Source organism: Sturnira hondurensis, unplaced genomic scaffold, assembly GCF_014824575.4.
Source record: "Sturnira hondurensis isolate 20B ecotype Veracruz unplaced genomic scaffold, ASM1482457v3 Scaffold0022179, whole genome shotgun sequence".
Classification (NCBI taxonomy): Eukaryota; Metazoa; Chordata; class Mammalia; order Chiroptera; family Phyllostomidae; genus Sturnira; species Sturnira hondurensis.
The window spans coordinates 1257930-1276927 of record NW_028094810.1 but is presented as its reverse complement, the minus strand read 5'-3'; the positions used below and the strand labels follow the sequence as shown (position 1 = coordinate 1276927).

Here is an 18998-nt window from a genome sequence, read left to right as displayed (position 1 = left end):
CCTCAGGTAGGGGATTCTAGTTCAGGGGATCCTTCCCCTCACTCAGCATGATGCCGCTGGGGTCTGGCCTTGTCACTGAGCGAAATTCTACTTTGTTGCTTCCTTTTTGCTAGGGTGCCCCCTCTTTTGATGACCCACAATCTTATTCCTTGTGTGAGAGTCTTCCCTGGGTCATTTTCCCACAGGGGCAAATGTTGGGGCCAGGCACACCCCACCTCACCAAGTGTGGCTAAGTGATGTTTCCGACTGGATGCATGTACTCGTGCTCACCCCACGGTGAAGGCGGCCTGAGGGCCCGACTGTGTCCTCGTCTCCTGAACCAGCAGCAGTGACAGTGGGTGGCACATGATGGGATTCGGGGTCCTGAGAGAAGGAGCTTCTCCTGGGTCATGGGGGTGGGGCGTCCTGAAGCAGCCACATGTGCTTTTATGAGAGACACGGGGGGGACACAGAGGCGACGTGAGTGCGGAGACGGAGAATGCGGTGACGTGGCCACCACTCCCGTATAGAGAGAGGAGGGAAAAGGAACACGTTTCTGTCGCTTTCATCTGCCAGGTTGGCCGTTGCAGGAGACTCGCCTTCAGAACCCCGGAGTCTCCATTTCTCTGCGTCTTCCTAACCTGCTCTCTCGTGTCTCAAATTTTCCCTTTCTGACTATTATCTGTAGAATTATTTCCCCCGTGTTCACCAACATCAGCTTGCTTTATTTCATAACTCCGACCCACGGAACCCCCAGCCAGGGCCCTGGTGGACGGGACCTCGCAGGCAGGCTACTTCAACCTTCTGCGTGTGGGAAGGGGAGCCAGGAGCCCACATGAACCTGCTTCCTGGCAAGTGGAAAGGGCACCCGGCAGCCTTTGCTGAGATCCCTTCCGCTGCAGGCAGCCAGAGCTGTGTCTGTGGCTGGTGCCCAGGGTGTCCCTGATGCAGGAGTCAGCGGGACATGTGGCCAGGGGCCTGGCACAGGTTGGGTGTGGGGTGGACCGGGTCCAGCAAGAGACCTGACACTCCCCTCCCTCTCCCTGCTGGTTCAGCCTGGCTCCCCCAGAGACACATAACATCCCACCCGCACATTCCTGCATGTCTCTGCCGATGACATGGAGCGTCCTGCAGGCTGGACCCTGGCTGTCCAGTCAGTGGAGGTTGTGGACCAGACCATCCTCTTGCCCTGGTCTTCCCACAACCACAGCAAACCGTCATAGCCCATGGATGTGTCCCTGAAACTTGGAAGATGTCATGGATACCAGACCCCGCCCCCCCCCCCACCTTCGCTCTGCAGACCTGCTCACCAGGGGTGTTCTGCAGCTCTGCCATGCGACAAAGTCCACTTCTCTCTCACACGGCCCCTGTGGGCAGGCTGGTGAGGACCTCCCTGCCACTCTGTCCCTTCCAAGGCCCTCCCCAGCAATTCCACACGCAGCCATTCACGTCTTCCCAGGACGCTGTGCACCCAGCTGCTCCCCCTGGTGGCGTCTGCACATCCACTGCAGGTCTGCTCGGTGCCGGTAGCTCGGTGCCTCGGTGCTCCGAGCTCCACCTCCCCACCTCCTCGCCTCCCACCTGCCACCTCCCTCAGCTTCCTCTTTGCCTTGAGCCCACATCAGACCTTTTCTGTCTTCATAAATGAAAAACATTAAAATAGATTTTATGTTTTAGAGCATGCTTAGGTTCATAGACAATTGTGTACAAAGCCCAGCTGCCATGTGCATGGTTCCCCTTCCGTGAACGATGCTCTTAGTGCGGCGCGTGTGTGACAGCTAATGAACCAACAGGGACACAATTGTAGTAGCTGAACCCCACAGCTTGCCTCAGGACCCCTCCTTGTGAGTTCTATGGCTGTGACAAGTGCACAATGACACGTACCCGCGGTCACGCTATGCCTTCCTCCTGGAGGCCCCACCCAGCTCCTCCCCAACAGACCCTGGCAGTCCCCAGGGATGCTTTTCTCACGGAAAGTTCCAACCTGACACCCATAGGAAAGCATCTTGTTTACAAGGCTGCACACTCAGGTGCTGTGGAGGTGCAGCCCCCACCCCGGAAGTGTCCAAATGCTCACACTCCCCACTCAGCCCTCTGGACGGGCAGCCAGCTCTCAGTGCGCCCTCTGTGCCCCCCTCTCACTTCTTATCCCATGGCAGCCAGCTCCACCCTGCAGCCGGAGCTTCGTTGTTTTCTCAGGTGAAAACACACCTGGTGGGAGAAGCACATCGAAGCCACACCGAGACCCCCTTATCTGGTCAGCAGATTGGCAGATACTGAGAGGCTAGAGCTCACCAATGTCAGGTGCGGCTGGCTGGGTGGGACTCACAGAACGCTGGTGGGCGTGAATTTGGGAAAGCCACCTGGGGAACAACAGTCACCAGGTGGACCTCCTGCAAGGTCCCCTTCTGGGTGGAGAAGCTCTTGCCTGGGTCCCCCAGGGGACAGGCACCGTCACGTCTGAGGCAATGCTGGCCTTTCACAGTCATGCTGCTGGCTTTGGCCTGTGCCAGGTCTGCCGGCGTCATGGGGGGAAGATGTACAGGCATGAACCCACAGGGCAACAAGAGGGCACGGCAATATCAGTGCCCGAGCCGGGGGTCTCCTCAACGCCACACAGACCCAAGGACAGATGTCGGGAAGGGTCATCTACCACCTGATTCTGAAAGCAGCCTCACTGTTTGGGGACATGTGTGTGCAACTGGGAAAAGTAGAAAGAAAAGCAGCAGAAGTCAGGGCTGGGGTGTCCAAGCAGTGGCCCTTGGGTCGGTGTGGGCCCTGGGTGTCCCTCGGCCCAGCCTGGCCCCTCTCAGCCCAGGGCCCTGGGCCCCTGTGGGATCTGAGCCAGGCTGTGTGGGCAGTGGGGGTCCCTGGGGGCTTCAGAGCCCGCCCTCCTGGCAGGGGTAGCAGGTCACCCTGCAGGTTCCCACCCCCTGGTAGTAGATTTTAGCTGAGAAGCAAACTCCACCCAGTGTGCTCCGCCATCCTTTCATCTCTTCAGATTTGTCCAAAGTGTATTACCTGTTCAGTCTTCTCTGAGTAGGAGATCTCGCCCTGGGGACGGGCTTCCAAGTGCAGGCCAGGTCTGGGGGGCCGGGGGGGCGGGGGGACTGTGCTCCCAGCCAGCTGGTGGGCGGGACCACGTAGTGCTCCACCTGAGCACGGGAGCACAGAGAACGCCCTCCCGCCGGAGGGAGAGAGGTTTTTAAATTCCAGGTTTAGCCCTGACTGGTGTGGCTGGCTCAGTGGGTTGGTTGTCATCCTACAAAGTGAGAGGTGGGCTTGACTCCTGGTCAGGGCCTGAGTCTGGGCTGTGGGTTCAGTCCTTGGTCAGGTGCGTTCGAGAGGCAACTGATGGATGTTTCTGTCTTATATCGGTGTTTCTCTCCCTCTCTTTCTCCCTCCCTTTCCTTCTCTAAATATAAAGAATAAAAAAACTTCAGGTTTTATTAGTCATTTGATCAAACATACCACTTACATAAAAATGTGAAGCATTTCAATGACAGCTGACATACAATATTATGTTGGTTTCAGGTCTACAACATGGAGGTTGGACGTTCACACATGTTACGTCGTGACTCACCAACCCACGGCCCCCACGAGTCCAGCAGTCATCTCACACCACCCGTCGCCGCTACGACATCGTTACTCAGACTTCCTACGCTGCACTTCACATTCCTGTGGGTTTCTATCACTGGCAATGTGTGCAACACCTGATCGAGTTTAAGGAGAAGACCTGGAGCCAGGGCAGGGGGAGGGTCTGGCGCTCTGCCCTCTCCCCCTGGCCCCCCCCACTCTGGCAGCTCTGTCCTGAGGGACAGGTGCCCTCACTCGCTGGGGGCCGTTGTCTGCTCACATTTGGGGGTGAAAACTGAGCTCAGACTCTCTGCCCAGCCCTCCCCTATTATCCTGGGGTTCAAGGGCAAACCTGAGATGTGGCCCTGCTGTCCCAGGGCTCCCAGGACAGCTGGTGCTTTGGGGGAAGTGGCTGGTGAGAAGCTGAGGGGGAAAGTGCAGTTTCCCCTCGTTGGGGTTCACTGTTCAGACAGTGGGGAGCCCTCTGTGGACACCAGGGTCTGGGCGGGGGGGGGGGCGACACCCCCTGGGGGCTCCGGTATGTTGGGCACCTGGACAGAGACAGGGGCTGGGAGATGCTGAGGACCTTGCTGAGGAAGGGCCCAGCGCTCGATCCCCTTCTTCCCTGGGAGCTTCCTGCAAAGACACTGACACATCCACCCAGTGTACGAACAGTGGCTTGTTCAGGCGGTCTCCGTGGCCTCCCGTGCCGCACCTTTACCCTGGGGATGCCCCCAGCCTGGAATGCTGGCTGTGAGAGTAGGGTGTGAATCTGCTGATGGAAGTAATGACGGTACTTGCCCTGATAAGCTTCCCAGGGTTTCATACTTGAATAGTTGATGGCCATTTACCAGTTATGGTAGGTTGCATAAGCAAACCCTGGGCAAGAGCCTCCCCCACGGGCCCAGGAGAGCGCACCAGCGGGGGCCAATTTGAGTTTCCAGGGGCCAGGTTAATACACTAGCTTCAGGGTGTTCGTCCTGGGGTGCTGGCAACGATGGGTAAGACCTTCCCAGAGAGGTCCCACCTTGGTGCCCGTTGTTGGAACCCGCGCTCTCAGGGGCGACGCCTCTGGAATGCTGCAGGTGGGGCTGGCTGGGCTTTTCACTCACGGGCAGCGGGACATTGGAGAGTCTCATGGTCCCAGTGATGTCCACTCCATGGACGGAATATTTCTTGTCTATTCCTGAACTGAGAGACTTTCCACCTTTGGTTGGTGTGAATCACGCTGCTGTGAACTTGTGTGTTCAAGCAACTGCTGAGAGCTTTGTGGGCATTTCTCAACAGTCCATTGTAACGTTCTGTCAGTCACCATTCAGTATTGGGGCTCTCAGCCCCCACTTGTGTATAGTGTCCCATAAATTGAGTCCCTTGGTCACCTTCAGTGGCGTGTGAAGTGCCACACAAAACCAGAAGTTTCCGTAAGCCTCTGGTAGCCCCCTGCCTATGTCCTCCTGCCTCTTCCATCCAAACAGCTTCTGTGAGGGGCCGGCACACAATGGCTTGCCATCTGGGGGGCTGCCCTTTGCAGGAGCCAGCAGCACACCATGCTCGGGTGGCACTGGAACCGCGCCAGCTTTCACTGGCGAGGGGCCATCAGGCTCTTCCTTGTGTTTCTTTTCAGCACGTCCCCCTGACCCCAAGGTGACTGGCCCAACAACACCTGCAGGTCCTGGTTAAGAGGGGATGTNCTTCTGTGAGGGGCCGGCACACAATGGCTTGCCATCTGGGGGGCTGCCCTTTGCAGGAGCCAGCAGCACGCCATGCTCGGGTGGCACTGGAACCACGCCAGCTTTCACTGGCGAGGGGCCATCAGGCTCTTCCTTGTGTTTCTTTTCAGCACGTCCCCCTGACCCCAAGGTGACTGGCCCAACAACACCTGCAGGTCCTGGTTAAGAGGGGATGTTGCACGGAGGCGTCTCTGTTGCAGGTAAACACCCGTTTCACTGCAGTTTGCGTCTGTGCTACACCAGCCTTCAGAGTGTGAGGCAGGTGGTGCTGTCACCCCTCGATGGGACAGGTGGTCCGCACCATCACAGCAGAGCTTCCGAAGGTTAGAGGCTCGGGGGCTTGCGGGGCTTGGGAGGCGGCACAGAGCTGTATCTGCATTAGCCTGAATCTGTCTTCAGCCCCGTTCCGCAGCTGGGGCCCAAACCCAGTTGGCTGCAGAGCCTCCCCCGCTGTTGCCACCCCGTGACACCCCCCCCCCCCGGGTTACGTGTACATCCAGCTCTCCAGGCTGGGCCGGCCCATAGACACCAAGCACCTGGGCCTGTTGAACTGTCCTTTGCTTCCTCCGCAGCCCGCTGATGCTGCTCCTGCCGATCGCCCTGTCGTCCTTCCCTGACACGAGCGCACAAAGGTGGCCGTGTCTGGGCTACACGAGGGAGAAAGTCTCTCCAGTAACCTAGTACCCCACAAATTCTTGCGACATTTTCCTCCTAGTGGGTGAGGGATAAGCTTGTGTTTTATCTGTAAGAGCATTGCGGACTGCTTTCGTCTTACCAGACCAGATAACACCCAAGAACATGACAGATGGTCTTTTTTTTATTCTGGTTGTTAAGAAATCAGGAAGACCCATTTTTTCGGTCTTTCTGTTCCATTTTTAAGATGTTTTCTTGAGTTAACTTTTCAACTATTCTATTGAATATTTAATTATATTTTTATTGAATTGAATATTTATTATATTTTTGAATAACTTTATATCTAATTGAGTATTTATTTATATTTAATGAAATATTTATTATATTTTTAGTGTCCAAGGGCAGTTGGTTGTCATTTATTTGGTATATGATATTAGTACAAAACACTATGTAATTATGTAATCCTTGTTTCATAAATGCGTTATCTTCTCCCATCTCCCTGAAAATTAACTCCGACTTCTTCTATTTTTCTTCATTGTTAGCTGACTAGCTTTGTTTTTGTTTTCTTTTTTTTTAAAGATTTTATTTATTTACTTTTAGACAGAGGGGAAAGGAGGGAGAAAAGGAGGGACAGAAACATTAATGCGCGGTTGCCTCTTGGACACCCGGCAACAGGGACCTGGCCCACAGCCCAGGCCCAGGCCCTGACCGGGAATTGAACCCGTGTCCCTTTGGTTTGCAGGCCGGAACTCAGTCCACTGAGCCACACCAGCCAGAGCTGTTAGCTGAACAGCTTTGAATAACTTTTTTTCCTCAGCTCTTTTTACTTTGCTTTCTAACTTTCCGATTTAAAGCTTCCCTGGTCAGCCCCAGCTGTTATCTTCATATTGAAGAAGAAATCGGGCGGACTTCTGACCAAGATGGACATGTAGGTAGTTATACTTTGCCTACTTGCACAACCAAAAGAAGAAAAACAACAAATTTAAAAACAAAAAATAATCAGAACTACCAGAAAATCAAACGGTATGCAAGTCTGACAACCAAGGAGTTAAAGAAGAAACATTCATGTAGACTGGGAGGAGGGCCCAGACCCGCAGCCAGGGCACAGGAGACACATGGCCAGGTGGTGGCTGGAGGACCCAGCGAGCTAGACAGCAGCTGGTGGTCCACATTTGGGTGAGGGTAAATCTGGAGGAACAGGTCAGAAAGTGAGACAGACCACGCAACCCAGGGTTCCAGCTCAGGGAAATAAGGCCTCAAAACCTGTGACTGTAAACACTTGTGGGGGTTGAGGCAGCAGAAGAAACTCCGAGCCTCACGGGAGATTTCACTGGAGAGACCCACAGGGTCCTAGAACATACACAAACCTGTCTACCTGGGAACCAGCACCAGAAGCACCCAACTGGCTTGTGGGTAGTGGGGGAAGTGACTGAAAGCCGGGGAGAGCTGAGCAAGCAGCATGGTTCCCTCTCAGACCCCTCCCCACAGACAGCGTCACAACGGAGCAATGGGGGTTGCCCCGCCCTGGTGAGCACATAACACTCCACTGCTTACAACGTAACAGGCGTGCTGAGACAAAGAAATGTGGCCCAAATGAAAGGACAGATCAACTCCAGAAAAAGAACTGAGCAATAAGGAGATAGACAGCCTATCAGATGCACAGTTCAAAACGCTGGTAACAGGATTCTCACAGAAATGGTTGAGTATGGTCGCAACATAGAGGAAAAACTGAAGGCTATGAAAAATGGGGTAGTTTATGCCAAAAATCACCACCATAACTAAGTATACTTTGCTGACAAACAAGAACAACTGTTTTTATTAACAGTTCAAACATGACTGAGGTTCTCTCTCTCTGTTTCATGTGAAGACAAAGATCTGTGTTTTCGGTAGCGTTACAGGTCATTGAATAATAAACCATTTATCCCCAAATTCCTACTCTTTGCTGTTTGTCTAATTTGCGGCTTCTTTTCTTCTTTTTATTATTGTTATTCTACTGCAGTTGTCCTGATGGTCCCCCTTTGTGCCCTCCGCCCCTCCCCCCACAGTCCACCCCACACGGCTGTCTGTGTCCGTGGTCACTTGTACGTGTTCTCCGAATGATGCTTCCCCCTCTGTCCCACCATTCCCCATCCCACGAGTGAGGTTCTCAAATGCTGACTCGAATCTGTCAGCTGGGTTGGCTGCCGGACCAATTGGTTTTGCTCTGAGGCAACTGGGCCACAAGCCATTCCTTGCAGTTGCCGTCCTGCATTGCTTGGGGGCCAGCGTTTCTCAGGGGATGGGCCCTCCAGGCTGGCCTTGGGGGGTAGCCCCAGCTGCAGGTGGAGGGGCGGGGGCCGGGTCCTGATCACGGCAGTTTTCCCTTGGTTCCTAGTCCCACCCTCGGGCCTCCGCTGCCCCTTCCTCTGCTCCTCTGTGCTGGGTGACAGCCTCTGGTTGCCTCCCCTTCAGCCTCTGGTTCACCTTCTTCAGAACACAGTCTGGGCCCGTTTCCTGGGGTGGGTGGGTGGGGGGCTCAACTGACTGTCCTAATGAGGCCCTGAAGCTGCGTGTCCAGACCTTCAACAACCTCCCTGTTCACCGTCCCCGCGTCAATGCCACCCCTTCAGCGCCTGCTGAGAGTGAGGTGCCTGGATCCCTCAGGGACCAAGTGGCCCTGTCTTCATGTGTTCTGGCAGTGGGAGGGGGCTGCAAACCAACCACCAGAAAAGAGGGCTGTACTTCTCCCCACCCCCAGCTTCCTCACCCCCTGCATCTGATTCCCAGGGTCCATCAGTGATGCCATCGTCTCCCTCTTTCTTCCCTCTGAGTTCACACCACGTATTTGTCTGCTGCTGGGCCCTCGCTGCAGCGGGGGTGTGATGAGGGGACGCAGGCCCGGCCTCCGGCCCACTCTGCTGTGCTGGAGGGCCACCTAGTCTCCATTTTCACAACTTCTGATGCCAGCTGCATAATTTGCCCCCAATGCCTTGTGGCTCCTGGGACATCCTCACCTGTATTTTTCCGCAGACACACTTGGGCATCTCTCTTGACATTTGTTAATTGAATCAGCCCTGGCCACTGTGGCTCATTTGGTTGGAACTTGGCCCCACAAACCAAAGGGTTGTGGGTTCGGCCCCTGGTCAGGTGAGGACCACAAAGAAATGTCTGCAAACAACAGATCCGCCTGCAGCGTGTGTTCTGTTGAGGTTTCCCAAGAGCTGGTGTTTGACGACGGCGTCTCTTTCCAGCAACTTTGAATGGCGTTTTATTTCCTGGTGCTTCCCTTCTGAGGAAAGCTCTGTGGCGCCCCGGCCCCTGAAACACCCCAGTGAGGCCATTCTCAGTGCCGGTCAGTGGGAGCGCCCGGATGCTCTGGGCACTGCGTCTGCACGGGCACGGCGGGCACCTCACTAGCTGGTACTGAGATTAAAAAGGTGAGTTTCTTCTTCTTGCTCTCCTTATTTGTGTGTAAAGCATTTCTCTTCTATCTAGAAACCTTGAGAAACTTAATCTTAAAACCTTTTCAGGCCCTGGCTGGTGTAGCTCAGTGGATTGAGCACGGGCCTGTGAACCACACGATCGAGGTTCAATTCCCGGTCAGGGCACATGCCTGGGTTGCAGGCCAGTTCCCGGCAGGGGACTCACGAGAAGCAACCATACATTGATATTTCTCTCTCTCTCTCTCTCCTTCCCTTCCCCTCTAAGATAAATAAATAAAATCTTAAAAAAAAAAACCTTTTCAGTTGAGGCCTTTGGCTTTTCTGGGAGGAAGATTGTATCATCTGCCAACGACTGTCACGAGACATCCCCCAGGCCTCATGATCCTCTTGCTTCTGCTTCTGGTAGCCCTGCTCCTAAGGCTCAAATGCTGTCTTTGTCCTCCGGTCGGTCGGGCCCAGCTGGTTATCACTCAGCCTGGGGCTGGGGGACAGGAAGACTAGGTCCAGTGCCAGGCTGGGGTCTGGGACCTGTGGCTTCTTGCTGACACATCTGTGGCTTGTCTTCCTGTCACCTGGCCTGGGAGCCATCCCCAAACCCACATCCGCAGCTGAGGGTGGGTGAAGGCTGGGGTCTAGTCCAGACCAGCGGCGGGGGTAGTGGAGGAAGTCCCGTCCTCACCAACTGGAAGGTTTGTCCCAGGGGCCTGTGGGCCCAGCCCCTCCTCTCTTGGTTGCTCACAACACCCTCTATGACGGGCCCCCTGGCCTTGTTGGACCCTGATTGTGTCACCTGAAGACTCCGGGTGCCCCCAAAGTAGCCACAGCCTCAGCGAAGATGACATGACTCTGGTCCCAAGAGGGAATGATGAGGTTCTAGAGTCCTGAGCTCTCCCGAGTGCTGAGAAGCAGCCCTAGACGACCTCATTACCTGGCTCCCTGGGGACAGGGCCGTGGTTCAGGAGTGTGGGCACCCCTCTCCTCTTGCTTCTCCTCTCGAACCATTGGCTGGCCCCACTCCACAGATGGGGAAGAATGAGTCCCAGAATGTCAAAGGGCAGAAAAGTCTGTGCCTGGCCCGGTCACGCCGGCCACTGCCTGGGGTTGGATTTGAGGGACAGAGCTGCTCTGTTCAGAAAGCAGGAAGCGTGGGTGGGGTGGGGGGTGCTCCCAGCACTGTGGGGGTGGGCTGCATCCCTGGAAGCCTGCAGCAGTCGCCCTGGGACGTGAGGAGAGGTGAGGAGAAGAGCATCACGCTGGCACCTCTCTCGCTGTTTGCTGTGCATTTTGACAAAGTTGGACTGTGCATGCGATGCATTAGGGCAGTGGAACAAGAGAGCGGGAGTGTCCTGGGCGGCGGAACAGACACCGCGACCCTGAGCCTCTCACGACAGAAACGTGTCCTGTCAGTGGTGGAGGCCGGGAGTCTAACACTCAGGTGTTGGCAGGGCCCCACCCCTCCAAAGGCTCCAGGGAAGGGTCCCTCCTGCCTCTTCCAACTCCCGGTGTTGCTGGCAAGTTTTGACTCCTGCTCCAGCAAGTCTGCTCTTCTCCAAGGAGGAGGAGGACGTGCACCTCAAAAGAAGGGGAGCACTGGAAGTGCGGGGTCGCCTAGCACCTAGCTCTTGGCTCAGGTGCAAAGCCCCCTATTCCATTCATGCCTTTACTCTGTTTTATTTGTTTCATCTTTTTTTAAAAGATTTTATTTATTTATCTTTAGAGGGGAAGGGAAGGAGAGAGGGAGAGAAATATCAATATATGGTTCCCTCTCGTGCGTCCCCCGCCGGGAACTGGCCTGCAACCCAGGCATGTGCCCCGACTGGGAATCGAACCGCCGTCCTTTGGTTCGCAGGCCCGCGCTCAGTCCATTGAGCTATACCAGCCAGGGCTTATTTGTTTCATCTTTAAAATTTTTTTTCAAGTGCATACTATTTATCTCACTACCAATATATCTCCAGCACTGGGTCGTCTGGTGGGCTCAGAGAAGACACTCAGTGTTTCTTGCTGGACAGATGGCCTGTTGGTCACCACTAGTCCCACTAAAAGGCTAAGCCCTGCCTCCTCCCATTCCCCACCCCCAAGGAGGGCGGGCTTTCCCCTAGCCCACTTCCTGGGCAAGGGGGATAAAGGGGCTCAGAGGGGTCCAGGAGCAGGATGCAGAGAAACCAGGCATGGTGAGGGTGCTGCTCAGCCACCCACCCCTGTCGTGCCAGTCGCTGGGGTCCTGCCCCACATCTCCCCTCACTCTGGCTCTCCTCTCTCCCTGCAGACGCTGTGGCTGCTACTCCTGACCCTCCCCTGCTTGGGGGGCTCCATGCCTGTGACCTCAGGTGAGTCCTGATCCCCAAGCCTGCCCTGTCTCCAAACTCCTAACCCTGGTGTCTCGGAGGCCACCCCCGGGATTTGGTGGCAGTCCCCACACGGGGACGACCCTGGGGGGACTGAGTATGGGGGCCATGCTGAGTTCCGGGCAGGGGTGCCTGGGTCCCTGATGGCCCCCCCTCTGCTTCCCCAGGCCCCAGCCCAGGCAGTGAGCTGGTGAGCATCGTGGGAGGGCACAGTGCCCCCCCTGGGAGGTGGCCGTGGCAGGTGAGCCTGTGGACCTGGTCCTGGGAAGATAAGACGTGGTACTTCTTGTGTGGGGGCTCCCTCATCCACCCCCAGTGGGTGCTGACCGCTGCCCACTGCATTCCAGGGTAAGTCCCCACCTGCCAGCCCCTGGGGGTGGCACACAACGTCAGGAAGGTCCTTCCTGCTCTGCCACAGCCTTTTAGAAGCTTCTGGTCTTCTGTCCCCCAGGAGAAACCCAGCGCCTCAGCACTTCAGGGTCCAAGTGGGACAAGTGAGGCTCTCAAACAGTCCCACTGTGCAAGTGGCCGTGGTCATCCGCCACCCCAAGTACAACCTTACACGGGAGGCAGAAGGTGGGGCCGACGTGGCACTTCTCAAGCTGACGGGCCCCGTGAGACCGTCTAACCTGGTCAAGTATATCACCCTCCCACCAGCGGGGCTCACAGTCCCCTCAGGCACGAGGTGCTGGGTGACAGGCTGGGGAGACATTGCCTTCAATGGTAAGAATCAGGATGATGAGTTGAAACGAGTAGAGGCGACTGCGGGGCAGACCCAGTGGGGGGATGGCCAGGCTTTACAGATGAGGCCTTAGCTGGGACACTTGCTGGAGGCTCTCCTGGGAGCAGGAGGCAGGCAGCCCGCCAGGACTCTGTTAAGGAGCAGAGACCAGAGGGGCCAGCGCCAGGCCAGGCCATGGGCGTTTCTCGGCTCTCATTCTGTGCCAGGCCCTGTGTGTGCCCTCACGTGGGTCCCCCACTTTCTCAGTGCCCATTCTCCCTGCAGTCTTGATGGGGGGTTGGAGAATGAGGGGAGGGAGAACTTGAGTGACTTGCTTGAGGATCGATTATTAAAAGGACAAAGTAAAATTTCACTCACATTCAAAACTCACTATGCGTTTCTTGGGGGGGAAACACTTGCTCTGGCTTTTTAAGAATAATTATTTGTGGGTGAAAGAGCAACGTGCCCTGGCTGGTGTGACTCGGTGGACTGAGCGCCGGCCTGCGGACTGAAAGGTTGCTGGTTGGGTTCCCAGGCAGGGCGCACGCCTGGGTTGTGATTCAGGTCCCCAGCTGGGGGTGTGCAAGAAGCGACTAATCGGTGTTTCTCTCTCACAGGAGTGTTTTTTCTCCTTCTCTCTCTCCCTCCCTTCCTCTCTCTCTAAAAATAAATAAATAAAGGCTTTTAAAAAACAAAAAGCAAGCAAAAAATGTATCCCTCTGCTTCTTTTTGGAGCCTGGTGCCCACAGTGTCAGCCTAGAGATTATCAGCCCCTGACCTGGAATGACCCCGGGGAGGTGAAGCCCTGGGGAACTCCCACCCAGCGTCCCCTGGGGCACTGAGGCTCGGAGTGTGGTCCTGGCACCGATGACCGATGACTGTCTGCCCCTCAGGACCACTGGCTCACTTGGCTTCTTTTCGCAGAGCCATTGCCCCCACCCTACCACCTGCGGGAGGTGGAGGTCCCCATCGTGGCAGACCAGACCTGCAGGCGGCAGTACCTCCAGATCAAACTGCCTATCAAGGACGACATGCTGTGTGCGGGGAGCCAGGGCCGGGACTCCTGCCAGGTGAGACCCCTGTCCGACTGTGGCCTCCACCCATTGCTACTGCTCACAGGGACCTTGAGTACTGAACATCTGTTTCTTCTTCCCACAGAATGACTCTGGGGGCCCTTTGGTCTGTAAGTGGAGGGGCACCTGGTTGCAGGTTGGAGTGGTGAGTTGGGGCGAAGGCTGTGGCAAACGCAACTTTCCTGGAGTCTATGCCCGAGTGACCTCCTTCGTGCCCTGGATCCGTCACCATCTCCACTCCTCCACTTGAGCCCAGGACTCGGACAGGGATGCTGCCCACATGCAGTGAAGACAGTCCCTCTACGGCGACTGGGGACCCTCCCAGCTCCTTCCCCAAAGCTAGCTCTTCATTGCACCTATGACCCTCCTCCATGCCCCTGCTCTGAGATCCTTCTGCCTCTGTCCCCTCCTTCAGCATTCCTCTCTCCCCTGACAGGTAAAAGGGAGAGACGGGACTGGGGTCGGGGTGGGAGGCAGCATCCCAGGACTCCTGCCCACTCTGTAGCTCATTAAACTGCATCAAAAACAGGCTCTGGACTGAGTGCACTTCCCTGTGGGTGTGGCCGAAGCAGCTGGTGGGTGGGGTCTTCCTGGTGGGGGAGCCCAGGCTACAGAAGGTGGACAGTGTTGAGGCAGGCAGGTAGTCAACCTTGACCGCAGCGTGGAAGAGGGCCACGTGGGTGGGTTCTTTTGGTGGGGTGAGGAACGGATTTCTGCCCTGGCTCTGAAACCTCGGCACAGAGGACTGCTCCCACCATGGTCCCGCAGGGAACTCCATCCTTCTTCCTTCACTCACAATCAGCCTGTAACTGATGTTTTGAATGACTCGACTTGGCAATATAAAAGCAGAAAGATTTGTGTTTCCATTGTCACCCCTGCTGTTTCTGACTCGGGGCACCTAATCCTCGTTCTCCAGTTTGATCAGCTTCTCGGACCAAATAAAGTGCAGTCCCATTTCTGGGGGTGAAAAAGTCTACCTGCTCCAATGCAGAACCTCAGTCTCTCATTCAGAGCTTCTCCTGAGCAGGAGAATCTGCAAAAGGCCAGGGACAAATCGAGTTTTCCGTTCTTTCCATCCCAAGTCCTTGCGCCCCCTTCACTCCTGGGTCCTCTTTGGTTGGAAGTGGCCAGAGAGGAGAAGTGAAGAGGCGAAAGTTCATCCTTCACCAAGACCGTTCTCCTGGTGTTGGCGCCCCCTGCTGGAGAGAAACCGAGCTGCATCCTCCTCCCAATCCTTTGCGGAGCTCCTCTCTTTTTCCCATGGGTGGGACAGGGTTCCAGTGCACCAGAAAAGCTCCCCGTTTCAAATCTAGTCAGCGGTGAAGCCACTCCCCAACCCGAGGCAGCGATGTGCACAGTCCTGCTGAACCCAGCCTGTTCCTGGGTGGGTCCCTGCACCTTCAGGTTGGGCCAAGACCCACGAGAGCCCTTGCAGCCCGATGCAGCCCTGTATTGTGGGAGAGGGGCCTCCACACCCTATAGAGACAGGCTGGTCCCCAGAGTCTCACTTTGGAGACTTGATGGCAGTCTTTGAGACCTTTCAGTAACCAAACCCCTGCCCCCTGGGGCCAGGGGGAAAACAGTCCTCTTCTCTGACTGTGACCTGGGTGCTTGGTGGGGGGGGGGGGGAGGTTGGACTCTGGAGTTAGGGGCAGTAAAATTTCGAGAGAGGGTGCGTCAGCAGCTGCTTCCCCCTTGGGCCCAGGGACTGAAGCCTGGCTTTCCTGGGAGTCAGTACCTCTCCGCAAATCCCTTCTCTGGGAAAATGAGGCCTGAGATTCGGCTGGAAGGCACCACTGTGCAAATAGACCCGCTTTGGGGGTCTGCTCCACCCTGGCAGAGAGAGGGGCTGACACAAGCTTAGCCTGGCACTGTCCTCCTTGGAGTTCCAGGCACACGTCAATGGGGCCACGCTGAAGGGCAGCTGTTGGGTGATGCACCCAGATCCAGTTCGCCCTCTGCCTGCAGGAGGGTGTGGGTATGCCTGCCTTGCCTGGTTCTGTGGGATCGTGAATCTGTCTGCAGCCAGTGAAAGCTTTCCTGCGCTGGTGGGAGGCGTGGTCAGAACTTTAGTGTTTGCAGGGTGAAGAATGAGGGTCTGAGAGACTCGGGCTGAGCTCCCAAGGGAGGGGGAGGGACCTGGCTGGGACCTGGTGTTGGAGGCGGGGCCAGGTCTGCTGGACCTGAGCTGAGGCTGTGTCTGCAGGCGCAGCCAAAGGGTGGGCCGGCGGGGCTCTCTCTCCTGAGATGGGCCCAGGGCCCTGCCCCCATCTGACTGAAATCACCGCCAGAGCACCTCACCTCCTGGGCTTGGCTGTCCTGCAAGGCGGGCTGAACCAGGAGGCCTGGGCTGGAGATGCAGGCTGGGGATGGCGTGTTGCTTCCAGTCTCTGAGATCTGTTCTAACGGGGCTCTGGCCTGGCAGAGGTGGGTGCTGGGATAGATGGGCCAGCAGGACATTGTCACCCCAAAGAGGCCCTTCTAGGACCAGGTCAGTGCCCATGGGGACTCTGGGGTAAGGGCTCACAGGTGTTGGCCTCTTCCCCTTGTCCTAGGTAGTGAGAGACAGGGTCAAGGCTTGGACGTGCGTTCTACCTGGGGGCACGCCCTTCCCTCGAGGTGGAGAATACATCAGTTGCTAGCAGGCTCTCCCACCTGTGCTGGTGTCCTGGGGTCGAAGTAACAAAAACCCACCGGTGGTGGGGAATGTGCTCAAAACAACACAAATCCATCCCCTTACTTTCTGGAGGCCAGGAGTCCGAAATAAGGTGTCTGGGGCCACACCTATTTCGAAGCTCTGGCCTCTTCCACTTCTGGTGAAGCTGGTAATCCTTGATTGTGGCTGAGTTTCCCCCATTCCACCTCCCGCCCCTCCCTGTCTCCTCTGTGTCTGTCTGCATCCTCACCTCTTCTTACAAGGACATACATCCTTGGATTTCGGGCCCACCCTAGTCCAGTGTGATCTCAACACCTGCAGTTCCACCTGCAGTGCCCCTGTTACCAAAACAGGCCGGGCTCTGAGGTCTGGGCTTCACTGACCTGCACGGATCTGCCTCAGCGGGGAGGGTCTATGTTAGGCTGTGTGCTGCTGGGAGGGGGGCTCCGCCCTGAGGAGATGCAGGGGCTTGCCACACTAAATATTTAGGGGTCCCTGGTCAAGCATACAGGGCGCCCCCTTCACAATAACAGATGGGTGATAACATCTGAACCTCTCACAGGTAGCAGCGTGCCCCACCCCCCCAGAGTGCTGCTCAGCCGGGGAGGTCGGCAACACAAAAGGCTGCCAGTCCCGAGGGGGCCCAGTGCTGGGAGGGGGCCCGCTGCAGGTCCAGGCTGTCGTCTGCGCCCGGGACTCGGCAGACACGCGGCGTCAGAGTGTTGGTGTGGGCAAGCCCCGGTGGGGGTGTGACAAGGTACGGGCCACTCGAAATTCACTGAGGAATATTATCATTATTATTATTGTTATTATTTTGTCCTCACCCCAGTACATTTTTTCCATTGGTTTTTACAGAGAGGAAGGGAGAGAAACGATGATGCGAGAGAGAAGCACGGTCACTCGCCTCCCTCGCCTGCCCAGACCAGGGATCCTCCCCATCTGGACCGGGGTCACACGCTCCTGCACCCAGACTGGGGGTCAGACCTGCAGGCTGGGTAGGTGCCCTGACTGGGAATTGAACCTGCAACCTCTCTGTATGGGATGGTGCTCCGACCAGCTGAGCCACGCTGGCCAGGGTCCAAGGAATATTACTGAGGTGTAAAGTTACAATGGTGCCTGGACGTGTTGAGTTTCTTGTGTCAGGCCAGTGAGCAAGGAGGGCCACCATCTCGGTAAGGACAATGACACTGACCTGTAGGAGGAGGAAGGGCTGTGGTGTCACAATGGAGGGCCGGGAAGATGAGAGCACTTCTGTGTCCCTGGGCACCTCCTCCGCGACTGCAATGGCAGATGGACAGCTGCAGCTACCTGTCCTGAGAAGTCCATGTGACCAGACAGAGCTCAGACCCTCGGGGATGGGGGTCTGCCTTGTGCTACCAGGTCAGAGCCAGAGTCCAGAGCAAAGGGGGGAGATCCACATGGATAGCGGAGAGGCCCCGATGTCCTCAGTTGCACTCTGACCTCTCCTTGCAAGCTTGCGTGGGCAGAGAGGTCCTCTGTGGTCCTGCAGCAGCTGTCCCCAGTACATGAGGCAGAGGAGGGTGGGCAGTGCTGGACACAGAGAGGGGCCTCCAGTGCTCCCTCCAGGACAGGCCTTGGCGACCAGCGTCTGGGAGGGCGGGCACCTCCCTGTGGTTGTGTCACCCCATCAGGTCCCTCTTGGTCCCTGCAGGAAGAGGTAAGGGCTGGCATTCTGTTGCAGTGAGGACCATGGACACTCGGTGTCCCTGTGGGTTGGCCAAGGCGCTGTCAGCCCTGCATTATGCTCCAGCCCCTCCCTTGGCCCTGCTTTGCTCTGTCCATCTACCTTGCAGATGCCTCTCCCCAATTTGTACCCTGCATGAAACACCCTGTGTCAGGGCCAGCTCTGGAGAGTTCAGCCTGTGGAGAGGACAGTGTGCCATGTCCCTCAGCAGGTGGCAGTGAGGGTGGCTACAGGTCCTGTGTCAGTCAGGCGGCTGCAGCGCTGGCAGCAGCTGCCCCACTCTGGTCAGAGGGTGGCGCGCTCCATGCCACCCCCTGGGGTTCAGTGCACTGAGGGGCTGCCCTGCAGCTCTGGTGGCCTAGCGCCTGGTGTCTCTGCCTCCCCTGTCCTGCCTGTCTGAGCCCCGCACTCCAGGGCTTCTTCCAGCAAACCCTCTTGACATCCTGTCCTCTGCTCATTTCTGTGGGCCTGATTGTTCTGAGGCTGAGGTCCTTGCAGCTGTAGTGTACTGTTCCCCAATGACAGCCTGGAGGTGGGTCTGGTGGCAGGAGCTCTGTGTTGCCTGTTGACTGAGTCACAGACCTGGGCTGAGCCTGAGAATGTAGAAGCTCCACTTCCTGCCCACAGCCCAACCAAGGGGCTGACCCCTCCTGCCCCCTCCTCTGCCAGGGAGTAAAGGGGCTCAGCGAGCCCCGAGAGGAGTGAGAGGAGGTCTCCACCGGGGTGTGGGTGCCCCTGCTCAGACCCGGGCTTCTCCGTTTCCCACCAGGGTCCTGGCCCCCAGGGGCCTCACCCAGGCCCCTGCCCACCGCCCCAGATGCTGGGCTGCTGTTCCTGACCATCCCCGGCCTGGGGGCTCTGTGTCTCTTTTCCCAGGTGAGTCCTGACTCCCGGCTCCTGTCTTCTGCCTCGGGCTGCTCAGAACCCTCAGCACCAGCTCAGGGTGGGACTGGCTGGCCCCCTCCTGGGACGGACTGAGGGTGAGAGGCCGTGCTGGGGTCTATGATGGTGCCTCCTTTTGGCTTCCCAGATCCCAGCTCAAGGAGAAAGCCACACACATGTGGGGGCTCCCTCATCCACCAGCCATGGGTGCTAGCTGCTGTCCACTGTGCCCCGTGGTGAGTCACATGGCTTGATGCCCCGGGCAGTGGTGGGGGT

At 56.9% G+C, this 18998-nt stretch overlaps 1 protein-coding gene and 1 long non-coding RNA gene across 2 annotated transcripts; one reads left to right on the top strand and one right to left on the bottom strand.

Moving 5' to 3' along the window:
- Positions 1 to 7703: 7703 nt before the first annotated feature.
- Positions 7704 to 9978, bottom strand: LOC118978880 (uncharacterized). The gene is made up of 2 exons (XR_005064798.1): positions 9636 to 9978; positions 7704 to 9419 (listed from the first exon to the last, which is right to left on the bottom strand). It is a non-coding gene; the product is annotated as an uncharacterized LOC118978880 (long non-coding RNA).
- A 1371-nt stretch (positions 9979 to 11349) lies between these two features.
- LOC118978814 (mastin-like) lies at positions 11350 to 14007 on the top strand. Its single transcript, XM_037034488.1, has 6 exons — positions 11350 to 11356; positions 11440 to 11667; positions 11853 to 12033; positions 12137 to 12408; positions 13331 to 13476; positions 13565 to 14007. The coding sequence occupies exons 1-6, from the start codon at positions 11350 to 11352 to the stop codon at positions 13727 to 13729; spliced, it is 999 nt and encodes a 332-aa protein (XP_036890383.1). The 3' UTR covers positions 13730 to 14007.
- The last annotated feature ends 4991 nt before the right edge of the window (positions 14008 to 18998 follow it).